At 44.3% G+C, this 17,823-nt stretch overlaps 1 protein-coding gene across 2 annotated transcripts; it reads right to left on the minus strand.

Moving 5' to 3' along the window:
* Nucleotides 1-690: 690 nt before the first annotated feature.
* On the minus strand, nucleotides 691-16,305 carry LOC119904961. 2 transcript variants are annotated; one of them, XM_038721589.1, is made up of 8 exons: nucleotides 16,109-16,302; nucleotides 13,230-14,349; nucleotides 10,149-10,283; nucleotides 7,848-8,022; nucleotides 4,758-4,856; nucleotides 4,425-4,516; nucleotides 3,106-3,246; nucleotides 691-1,314 (listed from the first exon to the last, which is right to left on the minus strand). In XM_038721589.1, the coding sequence occupies exons 1-8, from the start codon at nucleotides 16,249-16,251 to the stop codon at nucleotides 1,042-1,044; spliced, it is 2,178 nt and encodes a 725-aa protein (XP_038577517.1). In that variant the 5' UTR covers nucleotides 16,252-16,302; the 3' UTR covers nucleotides 691-1,041. The 2 variants fall into 2 exon arrangements, with proteins under 2 accessions (XP_038577517.1, XP_038577518.1); XM_038721590.1 differs by having other exon boundaries at nucleotides 1,186-1,250; nucleotides 16,109-16,305.
* Between the last annotated feature and the right edge of the window lie 1,518 nt (nucleotides 16,306-17,823).

Consider the following 17,823-nt stretch of genomic DNA (forward strand, 5'->3'; position numbering starts at 1 on the left):
TGTAAACATGTCAGTAAAATCAGGTAGGCAAAATGCTCTGATTCTGAAATGCTCCTTGTAGGAAATGCAGCCTGAAGATTACGGAACGAAACGGGGTCACCTAGAGGTGTGCAGAAGGTAGTAGAAGCACGAAAATGACCAATTAATAACAAGTCAATAAGGTGGCGCAGGCTGCACGCTACGCTGCTGAAACGCTTCTGAGACTCTTCCAGTGGACTTTGACGCCGGGCTATGGACGCGTATTTTGAATAAATTCATGAAAAAACTATTTTTTTGTCTGACCGTATATTATCACAGTAAAACCAAAAAAATCCATCTGACTGGTGGTGGAAAATGGATTTGCGTGATATGAAAATTAACCTCATTTGCATATTAAGTCATATAAAATAATAAACATTTTAATAACACAGCATTTATTTATGTTTACTTTCATCTTGTAAAGTTTCACTGTGATCATCATATCTAATAAGCTCTTCATGCATTTTGTGTGTAAGCGCAGAAAACAGCAGCTTGGAGGATCTGTAAATACTGGAAGGATAACAACATGCTCATATTCATAGCCTCAAGTGTTCAGGCTCTGCAGTCTGTGCTGCTCTCTGCTGGACAACACCGACATGTTAAACAGCTCTTCATGGAAAATAAAGTCACATTGAAAAACATTTCAATCAGCTAATAAAGACAAAATAACTGTGTCCTTTAACAGAGGTTTTCTTTAATCATAACTCAGTAAAAGCAATATCAAAAAGTCAAAGTGACAAGTTCATCAAATATGGAACAAAACAAAGTAACCTTTATTTACTTTAACACTCGGTGCTTCACAGCTACACAACAAAACAGACTACATACAAATACACAAACACCACAGAAAGCACTGCTGTAAAATCTCTGTTGTGAGACCGGGTGACTCAAAGGTTTCACATTTCAGAAAGCTAATAAGCATGCCGACTAGTGAATACTTAGCAGGTATTTATCTACTACAAACCCATCTCTGTCCTACAGCTGGTTCATTTATGTTTCATGTTAAATGAAGTCCTGAGCTGGTTACACGTGGCAGTTGGAGCCGGGCAGCAGGTCGGGTTTGTGCCCGCCGCTGCTTCCGCGCCGGCTGGGCAGAGGGCTCTCGTCTCCCCCTTGCAGACCCCCAATCATGGAGCCCAGGGTCCCGTGGCTGCTGCCGTACGGCTCCACCTGAGCCGCCACGCTCAGGCCGGGCTTGTCCGTCCGAGGCCGCGGCGGGGTTTGGTTCAACACTGAGGAGGGAAGGGAGACTGGGGTGGTGGCGTTCTCACTGAGGCTCTGCACTGTCACTGATGACTGGCACAGAGGTACGTATGTAAGGTCAGTTCATGACATGATATAATAATAGATCACATTCAATTCATCTTCTACCAACACAGGCTCAAGGTGCACGATTATAGTCTGCAGAGGCAGCGTCACTGGGTGGAGCCATCCAACCACATCTAGCCTTATGAATGAAGAGGGCTGGCTGACATGCTTAGCTGGACGTGTCCATTTCCGTTGAGATTTGGACATTGCAGTCACTGATCAGCCCAGAAAATATGTTCAGGGAAGAATTTTGAGAATATGAACTCACCAGAAAAAGGCGAGTGAGTATGGATATACAGATTTTAAATATGAGACAATGAGAAGAAACCCCTATCTGACATAATTCTTAACACTACCTATGATGTCCTTCCATCTGGTGAGTGGGTGTTTTCAACATTCTTCCTAATACAAAGGCTGAAAACTAAAATGTCCAGATACTAGGAGACGCGATCCATGATCAGAATCAGGATCAGGGCTACTCTGCAGGTAAGCTGCAGGTAAACTGCAGAAACACATGGAGGGAGAGTTGCCAACTTTAAACCCAGGGTTAGGATATAAACCTCCTATGGCATGGGAACAGCATGTGTGAGCTTTGAGTGTTGGAGTTCCACTTAGTGAAGCTGCAGAAATATTTATGCCATGTTCACATCACATGGGACGGAGGGCAGTGATGGGAAGACAGCTTGTCAGTAAGTAATAAGTCAGTTTGTTGAGTGGTGTGTTAAAAATGATTTACTAATAAATATAAAGAAAACAGCGGAGATCATATTCGATCCAAAAGGTATTGGGGACCATCATCAAGTGGTCATACATGACCAAAACATCACCCAAACGCAGACTTACAAGTATTTGGGTGTTTATATAGACAGCTCACTTACTTGGAAAACTCACACGGAATGGGTTTGCACACGGCTGCACCAGAGACTATATTTTTTACGTAGATTACGTTTTTATGGGGTGAATAAGAAAATTATGATGCTGTTCTACAAGGCTGTTTTAGAAAGTATTGTTAAGTATGGTGTTACAGTACATATAATATAATACAGCTAAAATCCAAATTGTCACATCTGGTGTTGACAGCACTGAAAACAGTTGGAAATGAGGAATCTTTGAATCTCCAACAGTTATTTGAGAATAGCACTTTAAATCAGGTGCAGAAAATTGTGGGGGACCAAACTCACTTTCTGCACTCTCAGTATGAATTGCTCCCCTCCGGCAGAAGATATAGAGTTCCACTGTGCAAACTAAACCGTATAAAAATTCTTTTGTTCCTGTGTCTACACGTATGTTGAATAATAGTCTATCTTATTAATTTTAAATTTGTAAATTAATTGTCTTTCCTCTTCTTATACTTTTTATACTTGTATATTGTATATTTCTATGTACATGCAGCAACCATGCAGTCCAAAACAAATTTCCTTTCGAGGACAATAAAGTATACTACTACTACTACAGCTGTATGATTGCACGTTGGTTTTGTGTGCACTGACGGTAAACTGTCACACGATATCCATTCAACGTGTTTAATTACCTAGAATGACTTTGGCCGACGTGATCATTGCAACTGGAAAACTTCAGTAACTCCCATAGGACATGAACATGGCATAATAACTAATTCAACATGCTGAACAATTCATACAAGTGCACAAAACATATCAACACATTTACAGAATCACATGGAAACTCACATAATTACATGGACACGTCAGATAAAAACAGAGAACGAGGAGCAAAGAACGTTCTGACAAACATCTGGAAAAGTGAACCAGTTCAACTCACGTTGCCGACAGAGATCTCGCTGCCCGCCACCGGCTTCTTTTTCCTGGACTTGTTGGGGTTCCAGTGACAAACCAGACTGTCGTTCTGCACGCTGTAGTTCTTATGGCCAATCAGCCAGTAGGTGTTCATCTTGCCTTTACCCTGGCAGGAGGAGGAACGACACAAGAGTGGGTTCAGGAGGCAGACCCAGTCTCCACATTTAAGAGTAGGCTTAAGACTTTCCTCTTTGATAAAGCTTATAGGTAGGGCTGGCTCAGGTAGTCCTGAACCATCCCTTAGTTATGCTGCTATAGGCCTAGACTGTCGGGGGATTTCCCATGATGCACTGAGCTCCTCTCTCCTCTACTTTCTCTCCCTCTGTATGCAACCTCATCCCATTATTGCATGTTACTAACACAACTTCTCCCCTTTCTGGTAGTCTTGTGCTTTCTCGTCCCTCTCCTCTCTCCTCCTATCACTTCCTGCAGGTTTTCTGGCTCTGGAGCTGTGGAGTCTGGATCTATGGCTGCGGGTCACCTGTTGTTCCTGCTCGACACCCTCTGCTGCAACAACTATTGTTGCTAGTCCTGTTGTTATTATTGTTATTATAATCATTAACATTACGATTGTTACCATTAACACTACTATAAATATCTGTACCATTTTTCATTTAGTCTATAGCAACATCACATTTACTGTCTGTACCTCTGTGTGTATATTATGTAGGCTGCCTCCCTCTCCCTCTCTCTCTTTCTCTCTGTTCCTCTCTTGCCCTCTTCCTCTCTCTCTCTCTCTCTCTCCCTCTCTCTCTCCTTCATCCCCAACCGGTCGAGGCAGATGGCCGCCCACCCTGAGCCATGGTTCTGCTCGAGGTTTATGCCTCTTAAAAGGAAGTTTTTCCTTGCCTCTGTCACCTAGTGCTGCTCTTGGTGGGAATTGTTGGGTTTCTGTAAATAAAATCACAGAGTATGATCTAGACCTGCTCTTTTTAAAAAGTGCTCTAAGATAACTGTTGTTGTGATTTGGCGCTATAAAAATAAAATTGAATTCAATTCAATTCAAAAGAGGAGCAGTGACTGCCGTAGAGAAATATAAATGGTTTGTTCACCCAGAGTAAAAACAACCAGGGTTTGGTTTCAGATATCTGTCTTCTGGCAAATTAAACACCAACTAGTTCTGCACATGAGCAGACAGACTGTGTGAGAAGATGTATGTGATTTGGGTGAACAAACCGTTTCATTTTGTAACTCAGCAAATGTTGTATGAACCTTTAAAATGACAAAAAAAAAGAAAAGGCTTCTTCGATGTGACAATTTTACGACACGTCTGGGATATTTTACCTTGACCTCAATCTCTCCTCGAAGCTGCAGCTCGTAGGCGTTGTCTTTGATCAGAGCCAAGTAGGTTTCTGAGCTGGTGTGGATTCTCTGAGCTGACACACAAACAACAAGAAATACAGTTAAACACAACTGAGGCCAAAGTCACGCTGTGTAGAAACACTCTGCTGTCTGCACTAGCGTCCTACAAATACAGACTTAAATGTCGAGTTTCCTCTGTAACTGTGTGAGGTGTGTAGCGCTGCATACACACAGTGTGTTTGTGTATTGTGTGTGATGTGTGTAGCGCTGCATGCACACAGTGTGTTTGTGTATTGTGTGTCCAGGTGCACATACGCAGGCTGGTGGATTCCATTCTAGAGGCTGTGTTGACCGTGTCGCCAAACAGACAGTATCTTGGCATCTTGTAGCCCACTATCCCCGCCACACATGGACCTTTAGAGCGAAGAGGGGAAAAACAGCTGTGCTTTACTTTGCTGCAAGTACTTTAATACATCCCATAATGCAACAGGGCTGGAGAAGAACAACATACTGTCTCTTCAAATAAAACTAATCTAAATCAGACTTTACAGCTATGTTAACAGCTCTGTGAGGCTGTACATGGACACACACACTGCTAAATGCTAACAATAGCATGCTAACATGCTCACACAAACACCACATCCCTGTGTTTTTTAAACCCAAGAACACGCTAAGACAGATACTGGTAGACCCCAAAGACCGCACAACCACACACAAAAGCAATCTAGTGTATGCGGTCCAATGCAGTGAGGAATGCACAGACCTGTACAGACGGGCTCCAAGAGCAGTGAGGATCATGCACAGACCTGTACATTGGGGAGACTAAACAACCACTACACAAACGCATGGCTCAACACAGAACTCCTCAGGTCAGGACTCTCATTTGAGGATCACCAGGTGCACATTTAGACAGAGAAGATGGATGGTTTGAAAGAGGTGTCAGGGAAGCCATTTACACCTGGGTTGAGAAGCCGTTTCTGAACAGAGGAGGGGGTCTACGCCACCACTTATCCCCCACTTACAATGCTGTCCTTTCATCACTTCCCAGGAAACTCAACAAGCATTTCCTCTTGGTCTCAGATGAGGATGCCAACGACGGTCAATCAGACTTGGCCATGGGTGGCTGTAACGACCAAGACGACTGTCGTTACGACAGCCAGGAGCTCTAACAAACCAGCGGTATCGATGATCCTAGCTAATGATCCCAGAGGTTAAATAGCTGAGTTTCCCTACCAGTCAGTCAGAATTGAAGAAACTCATCCAAGAAGTCTCTTGGATGAGTTCGAAGAACGAAACGTCTTCTAGTATCTTCGACCAAGTCCAGCTGCCCTTGACCTCAACCTTCATTGGATAACTATGACCTGGATGACTGAGAACCTTCACAGACATCTTGAGGAGTAAGGATGACAACCCCACAACAAGGGAAACAGATAACAGAAGGGTGAAAAATCTGTCAGATAGGGAACTCACCCAACCACAGCAGCTACCTATAGTGGACCTCATCACAGCAACAGAATCGGCCATTAGGAAAAACTATTCAACAGAAACAGAAGCAGAACAGCTCAGGCCAAAGGTATCAGCAGCCCTTACTAAGGAACTCCCTTCTAACCTGACCATCCAAGAAATGAGATCTGTGACATCACTGAGCAAGGATCAAAACATAACCATCTTACCTTCGGACAAAGGAAGATGCATGGTAGTCCTTAACACAGTGGACTACCAGGAAAAAGTCAATACACTACTAATAGACACAAACACATATGAGACACTGAGACGGGACCCAACCAGCAGGCACAAGAAAAAGGCCATAGAATGTCTACAACAACTTCAGAAAGAAAACTCCTTCACCCGAGAACAATATTACCGTTTGTATCCTGGAGAAGCCATTCCTTGCATATATGGACTACCCAAGATACACAAAGAAGGAGCCCCACTCAGGCCGATTATCAGCAGCATCAACTCGGTCACCTACAACATTGCCAAACACATATCTTAGCCCCTTTGGTTAGTAACACAGCCCATCACATCCAAAATTCCATTGACTTTGTAAACAAAGTTCGAGGATTGGAACTTGACCCAGATGAAACCATGGTGTCCTATGATGTCACCTCTTTGTTCACCTGCATCCCCACCATGGAGGCAGTAGAATCCATAAGGAAACAGCTACTACAAGACAACACCCTGGAAAACAGAACTAACCTCAGGCCTGACTAGATCTGTAAATTACTCAACCTCTGTCTAAACACCACCTATTTCCAGAACAACGAAGGATTCTACAGACAAAGGAAAGGTTTACAGGAAACCCACACACACAGACCAATCCTTATTTTTTGATTCCCACCACCCACTGCAGCACAAGCTAAGAGTCATCAGAACCCTGCACCACAGAGTAGACAACATACCAACAAGTGCAGAAGCCAGAGAGAAGGAACAGAACCACCTGAAGGATATAGCCTGTGGATACCCTAAATGGACCTTTGTGAAAAACAGCCACAAAATCCTGAAAGAAGACCAACACTACAGGGGATGAGGAGAAGAAGGTCAAACAAATGTGTACTAAGTATTAGAGAAACTCAACAAACACAACATCCCTGTGTTTTTTAAACCCAAGAACACACTAAGACAGATACTGTACACCCCAAAGACCGCACACCCAAACACAAGAAAAGCAATCTAGTGTATGCGGTCCAATGCAGTGAGGAATGCACAGACCTGTATATTGGGGAGACTAAACAACCACTACACAAACGCATGGCTCAACACAGAAGGGCCAACTCCTCAGGTCAAGACTCTGCTGTCTACTTACATCTGAAGGACAGAGGACACTCGTTTGAGGACCACCAGGTGCACATTTTAGACAGAGAAGATGGATGGTTTGAAAGAGGTGTCAAGGAAGCATCTACACCAGGGTTGAGAAGCCGTCGCTGAACAGAGGAGGGGGTCTACGCCACCTTCATTGGATAACTATGACCTAGATGACTGAGAACCTTCACAGACATGCTCACATTGACAATGTTCAGCATGTAGCTAACAGAATAATGCTAAAAATAAAAACATAAACACTCTCCAACCAGCACATTAGTTTAAATAAATGTTGTGAAAGCAGGAACGTCTGTAAATCTGTTTCTCCTTCAGTTTATTAAATCCCCGCAGACATCGGAACACATCACTGGAACACATGCAGACTCTTATTGATGAATATCGTCACAAATATTATGGATATATAATATTATGGTGATTAGTTTTTAGAGCACTTGTTGGCCAAGTGGACTATTTGACCTCAGGGTGACGCTAGAGGTAAGGTCAAAGGATCACAATCATCCTGACCATGAAAATCCACCATCACTGTGCTGATCAATATCCCTATCAGTCCCTGCACAGGTGATCCTTCTGTGTTCCTCTCACCTGTGTGGATGCCTGCCCTGAGTTGCAACCTGTGGTTCGGCATGTGAGGGATGGAGACCTGTCTCACGGCTGCTACCAGATCCAACGCCATCTTGGCGATCTCGTCAGCGTGTCTATCGCCATTCCTCTCAGGCAGCCCGCTCACCACCATGTAGGCGTCCCCAATCGTCTCCACCTGGTTTGATAAAAGTTTGTTCAAATGAAACTCAAGAACCAAACACACCGGGATGATACGTAGACCAATCAGGAACTCAGAAGATATTTTTATAACAACTTTCATTACTGAAAACCGGAAGAACAAAAACAGAAAGTGGAACGTTTGTCCAGCGAGGAGCAGGAAGGCTTCACCTTGTTGTCTGAGAGCAACGAAATGTCAAAATTCATCTTACTTGAAGCTCATTCAAGCTAATTTGTCTCCAGCTAATTAAGAAGAAAATAAACAAAACTAAATCAAGGTGCACATTTAATTTTTTTAGTAATTTACAAATAAGAAGTCATCTTGGAAAAGAATTGTGGCTTTATAAAACAGTAAAGGAGAGCAACCCACTAATAACTTCAAAACATCCAACAGGGTGAATACAGAAGATGTACTGGGTCAGGTACATCAGACTGTGGAGGAGGAGGAGCACACATGAAGCAGGAGAACCATAGCCTGCTCTTTCCTAGCTATAAAACACACCTACCAGCTCTTTGTGGGGAGGGGGGGCGGCTACATGCTAGATCTATTTATTGATAAACAGGCAGGTATATCACATTTCTCATCATTGTCAATCTGATCAGACCCTGTAACTCTGCTCAGCTGATATCAATGTACAGATAAACTGAGAGCAACACTCCTGCTGCCACAGGCAATACTTTTAGTCGAGTGCTAATTTGAATGAATAACATTAATGGTGGCTCTGGCCTGTTGAAGTGTTGTGATGTTAGTGAGTCAGCGTGCACAGGACCAACACCAGGACCCTGTCACTACCAGATTTAACTGGATATTGATCTGTGCTTTTCCTGCTTTGACATGTCCAAATTACTGACGGGTTTGGCTCAGGGAGATTTTTCCCACATACAATAGAATCTGTATTGTCACTGTACAGAATGAAATTGAATGTAATCCGATCAGTGCATCATCAGCAAAGTGCAAAACAGGTATATAAAAGTAGCTATTAAAATTTCTTTGACAAATAAAGAGAGAAATATTCTAAAAGGAAAGTAAAACAACATCATACACACAAAACATTTCCTTGCATGATCCATTCCTTGATACTGCATTACTAGTGTTTAAAGCTATTTTTTAAGCTATAAGCCCGAGTGTGGCTGGGAACTTCCCGATACCAGCGGAGCTGGGAACCCTTTTGGAATCGTTCTGGTTTTTATTATTTTCATTCTTCCGTACATAAAACGGATACTATGGCCTAGATGGTAAGTGCTACAGACGCAAAACTCAGGGGGTAGGTTCACAGCCCCAAGAGTACACCTCAGGTGCAAAAATCTGCACACTCCTACCACTAGGTGGCGCTAAAAGTGACATAATTGCGTTTGGCCTTGGAGCTCCTGCATACGAAGGCGAATATCAAAAACCTTATATCCACGCGTGTGGGGGATCGAGCTGAATCTTGTGGTATAGGCCACAGCCATTTCCGTCTATAGTTTTTTCTGCAAAATCGCGAAAACTGAAAAACCTATTGTATAGCCGTCTTCACATTGTGACCCTCTGCAGACAGGCTGCAGAAAACATTCAACACATCAACACACTGTCATTTCCGTTCATCTGTGCTGCATTAATGCAGTTCTTCACTGTGGCAGACGTGTGGATTCAGCGGCAGCGCTGTCTGCAGGTGGAGAATAAGGCTGGTCAACACATGCTCTTTCTCTGCTGCAGGGTTTATGGTGAGGCCGGGGCTACAGGTGCACACACTACAACTGCACACAGTGTAACTGGGGACTGCTGCTTGGTTTACAGTAAAGCATGTGTGTGCTGCTTCTGTACTCATTTGTCCACAGCCTGGGAATCAATTTGTGTTACATTTAGACAAATCTAAACCTCTCCCATTCTTCAGCCATCTGAGTGTGTGCTTAATTGTTCAATATTTGAGGATATTTGCTTCTTATTGAGAGCGGGACGTTCAGATGGATCTCAGTCTCCTGTCTGTGTGTGTTACAGTACAGAGCTGGAGTCAGGATGTGGTTAGCTTAGCTTAGTATAAAGACTCAAAACAGGGGGAAGCAGCTAGTCAGCTCTTGGCTTTTCCCCGAAATGTTATACAAAAGTCAGTGTGTGAATTTTCTTTGTGTACATGTCATTGTTACCTTGTAGACGTTGTAGGAGTCGATGCGTGTGTCGAAGCACATATAGAGGTTGTTGAGCATCTCCACCACCTGCAGAGGAGTGCAGGACGCAGAGATGGAGGTGAAGCCCACAATGTCTGAGAAGAAGATGGTGACCTGAAACAAAACAGAGAGACGTGACGCAGACATGCACTCAGTGTCCTGTTCATCAGAACCACCACGCTAAAACTAATGCAGTCTGATGCAACAGTCTCACTATGCAGCCTCCCTCTCTGTAAACTGCAATGCAGTTCAACAGCAGGATAAGCTGCATCCTCTTTAATGATGCTACAGTTGAATCAACACGTCTCTGAAACAGTTTCAACACAACCTGAACATCAGAGCCTTCACAGGCAGCAGGTGTCACATGGGAGCTGGACAGCACCCTTCAGGGCTCAGTGAGTCCGCTCAGCTTGGAACCAGAAGAATCCCTGGGTCGAGGTTCTTTCCAGAATACTCAAGAGCTCCACATCAGTATAAAAATGAGCCTCTGATCCTAATCAGTAATACCCCCCTCCCTCCTCGTGCAGAGTGCTTTGGGTACAGCTGCTTCAAACCTCTTCAATAAGCCAGACACAGTTTTCACAAATATAACTTGTTTTATCTCATGATGAATATGGAACAGGGCAATTATAGGTAATTACGCCAACAATAGCAACAAAGGCAGCAAACACACACATTCATTCATCGCGTTCGCAGATCTTGGGAGAGGAAGCCTACTCGCAGCAGAAGCACACAAACCTCCCAACGTTACAAGCTCAGATTCTAGTAAATGTTCAGAGTGAAAATGGAGGGGAAAGGTTGTTCAGCTTTGCTTTAAGGTTTGCATACACTGTGAGCTGCGGTTGTTTTTACTGTACCTTGTTGTGTTTCCCTTATGGACATTTACACGTCAAATATACAGAATAAATATATATACAGTACATATATATAATTCTATTATCTTGTTTAACTTTAACACAATAACACTTCCATCAACACTTTAATACCCTTTGGTTCCCAGCCTTGTGGAAAGAAAGATTGTAGGAAGACGAAGCAGAGGGACAAAGTTGTTTTCCAAGTCACAAGTAAGTTCAAGTTTCAAGTCAAAGCCAATAAGTCCAAAGGATCGATTAAAGCCCCATGTTTCTGGTAGTGTGTATGAAGTATTTCAAGTCCAGTGAAAAAACTTAAATGGTACCAAAGTAAGCAGCAATCTGCCAAAGTTAAAAACGTTTACGTCAACAAAACAGACATTTTCAGATCTAAATGAAGGAGTTTTGTTCATTATTTCACTGTAGGATCAACTGATGACCAGCTGCTCCGTCTTCCTTCATTAATATTATATACAATATATATAATATAGTCCAAATAAAGCTTCTGAGGGTGGATTAACAGGCTGTTCCAAGGTGTTTACTGTAGAAATGTTTCATTTCCTTCCACTGCTGCAGAATAACCAAAGAAGGTAAAGACAAAGTTTAGGTCAGAAAAAATGAGAAAATACTGTAAATTTCAGAGATATACAGTTTGCAGCGATCAATAATGAGTTAAACTAGAAAAATAGGGGTGTTCTAAAACACCGGTAGTGTATATCTGTTTATAAAGTTGATTCACTTTTTTATAGCATCAATTTTAATCATGTGTCTTGTCCAAGTCAAAAGTCCAAATGAAAAGAAAGGGGAAGAAGTCTTTTTCATCCAGGGTTTGCTGAGCCAACACAGGGAGCTTCTTCAAATGAATCATGTGCAGGTGTCTGTCTGAACACTTTCATACAAAATATGGCTGCATCTATAAAGCGCCTTACAGCTGGACAATTAGGTGCAGACCATCGGGAGCACTTTGGGGTTCATTGTCTTGCCCGGGAACACTTCAAAATGTAGACAGGTGGAGCTGGGGATGCAACCTCCAGCCCTGTGATTGGTGGACGGCCTGCCCAACTTCCTGAGCCACAACTACCCTTAATATCTGCCCATCTGGTCTACTGGCTGCCGAGCAGCTCCACAGGTGGCGCTCGTGCTGAAGGGCAATGCTACTCTTTCTCAGATCTCCCTGCAGGTCCAGGGATCAAACTAATGACTTCAGTCCAAGCTTTGCTCACCTCCGGTTGCTTACCTAACCTCTGCCCAAAGTCCTGTGATTCAACATCTGTTCACAATCAACTTGGGGATATAAAGCTTTTACTATTATTTTTGCTTGAACACAAGAGAGCATTGTTGCCCCCATGCTTCTTGTTAATTCTTCACACTGCTGTAGAAAGAACTTTACAAAGCCAGACTACACATCTCAAACTCAGTCACCCCGACTAGATTTCAGTCTGGAGAACAGCCACTGAGGATCAGCATCAGCATGTTTCTGACTATTGAACAGCTATTAAAACAAAAAAATGAAAGATGCAAAATAAACTATGATTCTTCATTTACATAGACACACATACAGTTTCTCATCTCAAATGTATGTTGAAGCTGGTGTAGGAAACTTTTAGGGCGATGTTGTTCTTGAACACTGATTTTTGGTAACTTACGGTTATTGGGTCACATGGGTGGCCAGTAGCAATTTGGGAAACCATGGGTAGTTGGGATGAGGAGAGAGGGGGTGATAGGTCAAAACCTAATTATTGCTGACTGCCGTTCATCTTATTCATTGCATTTTATGGACTTTATTGCTGTTGGACACTTGTGTATCTGTGACAGTTTGGACCTTTGGACAGTTTGGACCTTTGGACAGTTTGGACATGTGACAGTTTGGACCTTGTTGGATGCTTAATGGATGCTATCACCTGTCTACCTCCAATAAACTACCAAACGAAGCAAATGCATGTTAGATTCTTCAGACAGTCAGCATTCTCTTGCCGACTACATTTATGTCTCCTATAGCTGGTTCCGGTATATAGTTTAGGTCTAGTTTAACTGCCTTTTCATGGGCAAAGACCAATGACAGGCCAGCAAGCAGCATGTTGGTCCATTCAGTATAAAAAGGGTCTGAGCAGTAGCAGTCATCTCCTGTCCTGGGCGAACGCCTACTTGAACCATTCTCAACCACAGTCAGAGAAGCACAAATGAATACACTCTTTGTGATCGCACCAACCTTTTCGTAGCTCTCGGCCTTGACGTGTTTTTGCTGGCGGAGCTGCTTGGCGACTGACTTGGGCAGCATTTGGTGCAGCAGGTCCTCGGCCAGCTTCCTCTGGCGCTTCAGGTCCTCACTCTTCTCCTTCAAGCTCTGGGCGTAGTTCTGTATCCACTCGGCCATCTGCTTGAAGGAGAACATCGCCACCGGGTAGATGAGGCAGGCCATAGCCAGCAGGCAGACCCTCATACTGAGGACCGAAGACACGGACCGAGACGCCAACCTGAGGGCCGGCACCGCCCGATCAAACAAGCACTGCTGAGTGTTTGTCAGAGCCAGAACTCCAGCCTGGGACCCAGACATAAGCTCTGATCCTGCTCCAGAGATCTGCCACAGACTCGAGTCAAAGATCCAAGACTGTTTTGAGTTGACCTTGAGGTCTATGCTCTCTAACCAGCAGTCATTCAGTCGTTCTGTCATAACCATGGCAAAGCCCAGGTATCTGAGTACGTAAGTCCACTTGTACTGGAAGTCAGCATGAGTTGCCATGTGGGGGAAGTCCATCACCTGGTGGTTCAGCTCTATGAATGTCACCAGAAGTCTTGCAGCCAGCACGTCTCCCCAGTTAGGAATCTGTTTGGCTTTGACTAAACTATCCTCCACCGTACCCCAGGTGTCCAGGAATCTGCCGATGACCTGGGTGTACACAGAGGTACCATTTTCATCGGTGCCATTTGTATCCAATGAAGTATTTAGAAATCCTTCGACACTCCTACTCATCTCTGGGCAAAATCCAGCCAGCTCAGTACTGCAGGAATGCCCGTGGCTGTTACTGTCAGCCACCGTTTCACCACAGAGAGCACTGAACACAGGAAACACTACATGTGAGAAACCTGCCTCCTGTGTCTCATTGGTAAATAAACGCCTCATCCTTTGAAACTTACTGACGAGTTGCAGAATAGCTATCGTCCTGCATGAAGCCAGCTCGTCATAAGCCACCTCCGTGGTGTGCAGCAGGTCAAAGTTGGAGCTGAGATCGATGGATACTGAGCCAAGCAGCGCCAGGAAGGAGAGGAGGCAGGCTATCAGAATCCGACGAACAGTGCGACTAATACCAGACGGCACAAACAAGGAACACCTGGAAAAATAGGAACACAACAAGTGAGTTAGTGAGGGAGGCATTGGGGTTCAGGGAGCTTCACAAGCATCGTCCAAACTGATCTAAAAGCAGAACTGAACTTTCCCCCCTACACACCTGCGTCGTGCTGGGGCCACATTTCTTCTGTTGTTGGTTTTGGCAAGCTACAATATGTATGGGGGGTTCAGACAGTGTTGGACTTTGAGGCATACTGACTCCTTGAGGCCAGCAACAGAGACAGGTATGTGGTCTCAGAGGGATCGACTTGAGAAATTTATAAGCTCCAATATTCATAATCATGCACCTTTGATAGATAGATAGATACTTTATTTATCCCAAGGGAAATTCACACCTTGCACCTTGATTTCACCACTGATCGATTAAATAAACACAGCTGCCTGAATGTTAAACCATATCTGTGTGAGCAGGTCCTAATCCAGAACAGAGCACGTTGTCTGTGTGAGCAGGTCCTGATCCAGTTCTGAGCAGGTCCTGACCATGACCTGAGCATGGTGTCTTTGTGAGCAGGTCCTGATCCTGACCTGAACATGGTGTGTGTTTGAGCAGGTCCTGATCCTGACCTGAGCAGGTCCTGACCGTGACCTGAGCATGGTGTCTTTATGAGCAGGTCCTGATCCTGACCTGAGGATGGTGTCAGTGTGAACTATCTAAACTTTCTGAGCTCAAAGCTGACCTGAGCAGGTCCTGACCGGAACCTGCGGTCGGTGTTTGTGTAAGCAGGTCCTGATCCAGACCTGAGGAGGTCCTGACCGGAACCTGCGGTCGGTGTTTGTGTAAGCAGGTACTGATCCAGACCTGAGCAGGTCCTGACTGTGACCTGAGCATGGTGTCTTTGTGAGCAGGTCCTGATCCTGACCTGAACATGGTGTGTGTTTGAGCAGGTCCTGATCCTGACCTGAGCAGGTCCTGACCGTGACCTGAGCATGGTGTCTTTGTGAGCAGGTCCTGATCCTGACCTGAACATGGTGTGTGTTTGAGCAGGTCCTGATCCTGACCTGAGCAGGTCCTGACCGTGACCTGAGCATGGTGTCTTTGTGAGCAGGTCCTGATCCTGACCTGAACATGGTGTGTGTTTGAGCAGGTCCTGATCCTGACCTGAGCAGGTCCTGACCGTGACCTGAGCATGGTGTCTTTGTGAGCAGGTCCTGATCCTGACCTGAACATGGTGTGTGTTTGAGCAGGTCCTGATCCTGACCTGAGCAGGTCCTCACCGGAACCTGCGGTCGGTGTTTGTGTAAGCAGGTCCTGATCCAGACCTGAGGAGGTCCTGACCGGGACAGGTCCTGATCCAGGTCCTGGTGAGGTCGGTGTGTGTAAGCAGGTCCTGATCCAGACCTGAGGAGGTCCTGACCAGGACCTGAGGTCGGTGTTTGTGTAAGCAGGTACTGATCCAGACCTGAGGAGGTCCTGACCAGGAACTGAGATCGGTCTTTGTGTGAGCAGGTCCTGATCCAGACCTGAGCAGGTCCTGACCGGGACCTGAGCTTGTGTCTGTGTGAGCGGGTCCTGATCCAGACCTGGGCACGGTGTCAGTGTGAACTATCTAAACTTTCTGAGCTCAAAGATCAGCCAGCAGCTGGTTCAACTGGTTTATTCCAGAACTTTGGGGTGTCTGTTAACACTTCACTGAGTCTAGACCTGGTCCATATGGCAGTGCCCTGAGATACCTCAGTTATAACCTGGAGCTGTATAAATAAAACTGAACTGAAAGTTCCTGGTTCAGGTTCGTGAGTCTCACCTGCACAGCTGACAGTCGCTGTCCGCATCCTGCTGCCCCCCGGGAGCGACCCTCCTCTTCTTTATGAACCTCCTCTTGAGAGAGGCCGAGGACAGGGTCCCAGCTGCCAAACACTCTTTTTTCATCAAGTCCAGCGATGACATGAGACCTGCGGTTAGTCCAGAACCTCACAGGGGCCTCGCAGCACGCAGTCACCGCAGAGGGGGGACCGGTGTGGCGAACCGCACTGAAGTGATGCCCCGTTAGTTGCTGGGAGCACCAAGTCCGCAGCAGCGTCTGCTCTACTTCCGCCTGCATACTTCAAAGTAAAGGGTTAATGTTAATCAATTAAAACGACCAGATATTTGTTCTGTTTAAAGGGATGGTGAGGGTTCGGGTTATCTGCCTGAGACGGATAACAAACAGTAACTCCATGTTTTAAACTCACACTTTACGTTGCATTGTTTATGAGGAAAACAACCTGTTAAAACGTTTACAGCCCCACTCCTGATTCAGGCTTCCCCAGAATATAATAGGCTTTGAAGAAGAAGAAGAAGAAGAAGAAGAAGAATGTGTAGTATAGTTTATAACAGGCTCTGCACCCTCTCATTTAAGTGAAGCTGGCATTGTTTGTTGCACTTTATTTGTTTTTATTTTGAAAGGGAAATCATTGGCAGGAAGTGATCGCGCTGATAAGCTGCTGCATTTATTCTTAATAAAATAGATGAAGCACGCGCTCTCAATGCTCTTAATGATCCTTAAAGAGTACTATTTAATCTACTGTAACTCAGCTCCCTGGTGTGGACACAGAGGTGTGTTCTTTAATCTCTAAACGCATTGAAATATGGTGCTTTGTGCAAAAACATTTATTTTTATATCAAAGTTGAATGTTTGCAGCACAACATTTGGGTTAAATCTAAAATGAACACGTGACAGCTGCACCAGGTGGTTTTTGCCGCACTGGATGAGCAGGGTTTATGATGTGGAGGTGAACCGAGTCTTCCTCAGTGTGAACTTAATTTGGTTCCTGCGGTAGGACGGAAGTATTAGCGCTCTATTAAAAGACTATCAGCTGATCCGACATCTGCTGTGACTGCTGGGATGTTCACATGCTTCCATTTCCCGTTCAAGTCAAGTCAGTTTTATTTAAACAGATCAATATCTCAAATCACATATTTCCTTCTGAACAGCAGCCGATTCAGATGAGACGAAAACTCTCAAAAAACCTTTAACGAATCAGAATCATCTTTATACAATACTACTTATACAATAATACAATAATACAGTAATCAAACACAGACTACAGCATAGAGAACACACATATCTACACACTATAAACAAAACAGACAGATTGGGACAATAGTGCAACAGTGCCATGAGCAGACATTTACATGTCGTAAACATACATTTGGTATACTGTATATAGGCCTACAATATGACAATATGAACAGTTTTGAAATGGAGAATGATGAATAAATAAATGGTAAATGGTAGCCAGTAAACAGGAATTGTTCCTAACACTGTGAGTCAGAGTCAACTGTTCATCAGAGTGATGGCTTGTGTGACAAATGGAAGAAATAACTCGTGCTTTTACCTAAATGTTATAAAACCCTTATTATCAATGTTTTATTTTAAATATTCTTATTTATTTTATCTTGATTCTGTATAGATGGTTCTCTTTTTGTACTGTGTTTGGTTTGTTTTACCTTTGTGCTTACCTGCTGTGCACACCACCT

This window comes from Micropterus salmoides, unplaced genomic scaffold, assembly GCF_014851395.1.
Source record: "Micropterus salmoides isolate LMB-PRFRI ecotype aquatic unplaced genomic scaffold, ASM1485139v1 Ms_hic_scaffold_16, whole genome shotgun sequence".
Classification (NCBI taxonomy): Eukaryota; Metazoa; Chordata; class Actinopteri; order Centrarchiformes; family Centrarchidae; genus Micropterus; species Micropterus salmoides.

Excerpts from the sequence above, each read along its gene's own strand:
- LOC119904961 (XM_038721589.1), bottom strand. The coding sequence starts at position 16,251 with ATGTCATCGCTGGACTTGATGAAAAAAGAGTGTTTGGCAGCTGGGACC. Across the intron at positions 8,023-10,148 it reads ACTCCTACAACGTCTACAAG|GTGGAGACGATTGGGGACGC; the intron begins GTAACAATGACA and ends TTATCAAACCAG. Across the intron at positions 3,247-4,424 it reads GAGGAGAGATTGAGGTCAAG|GGTAAAGGCAAGATGAACAC; the intron begins GTAAAATATCCC and ends TCCTCCTGCCAG.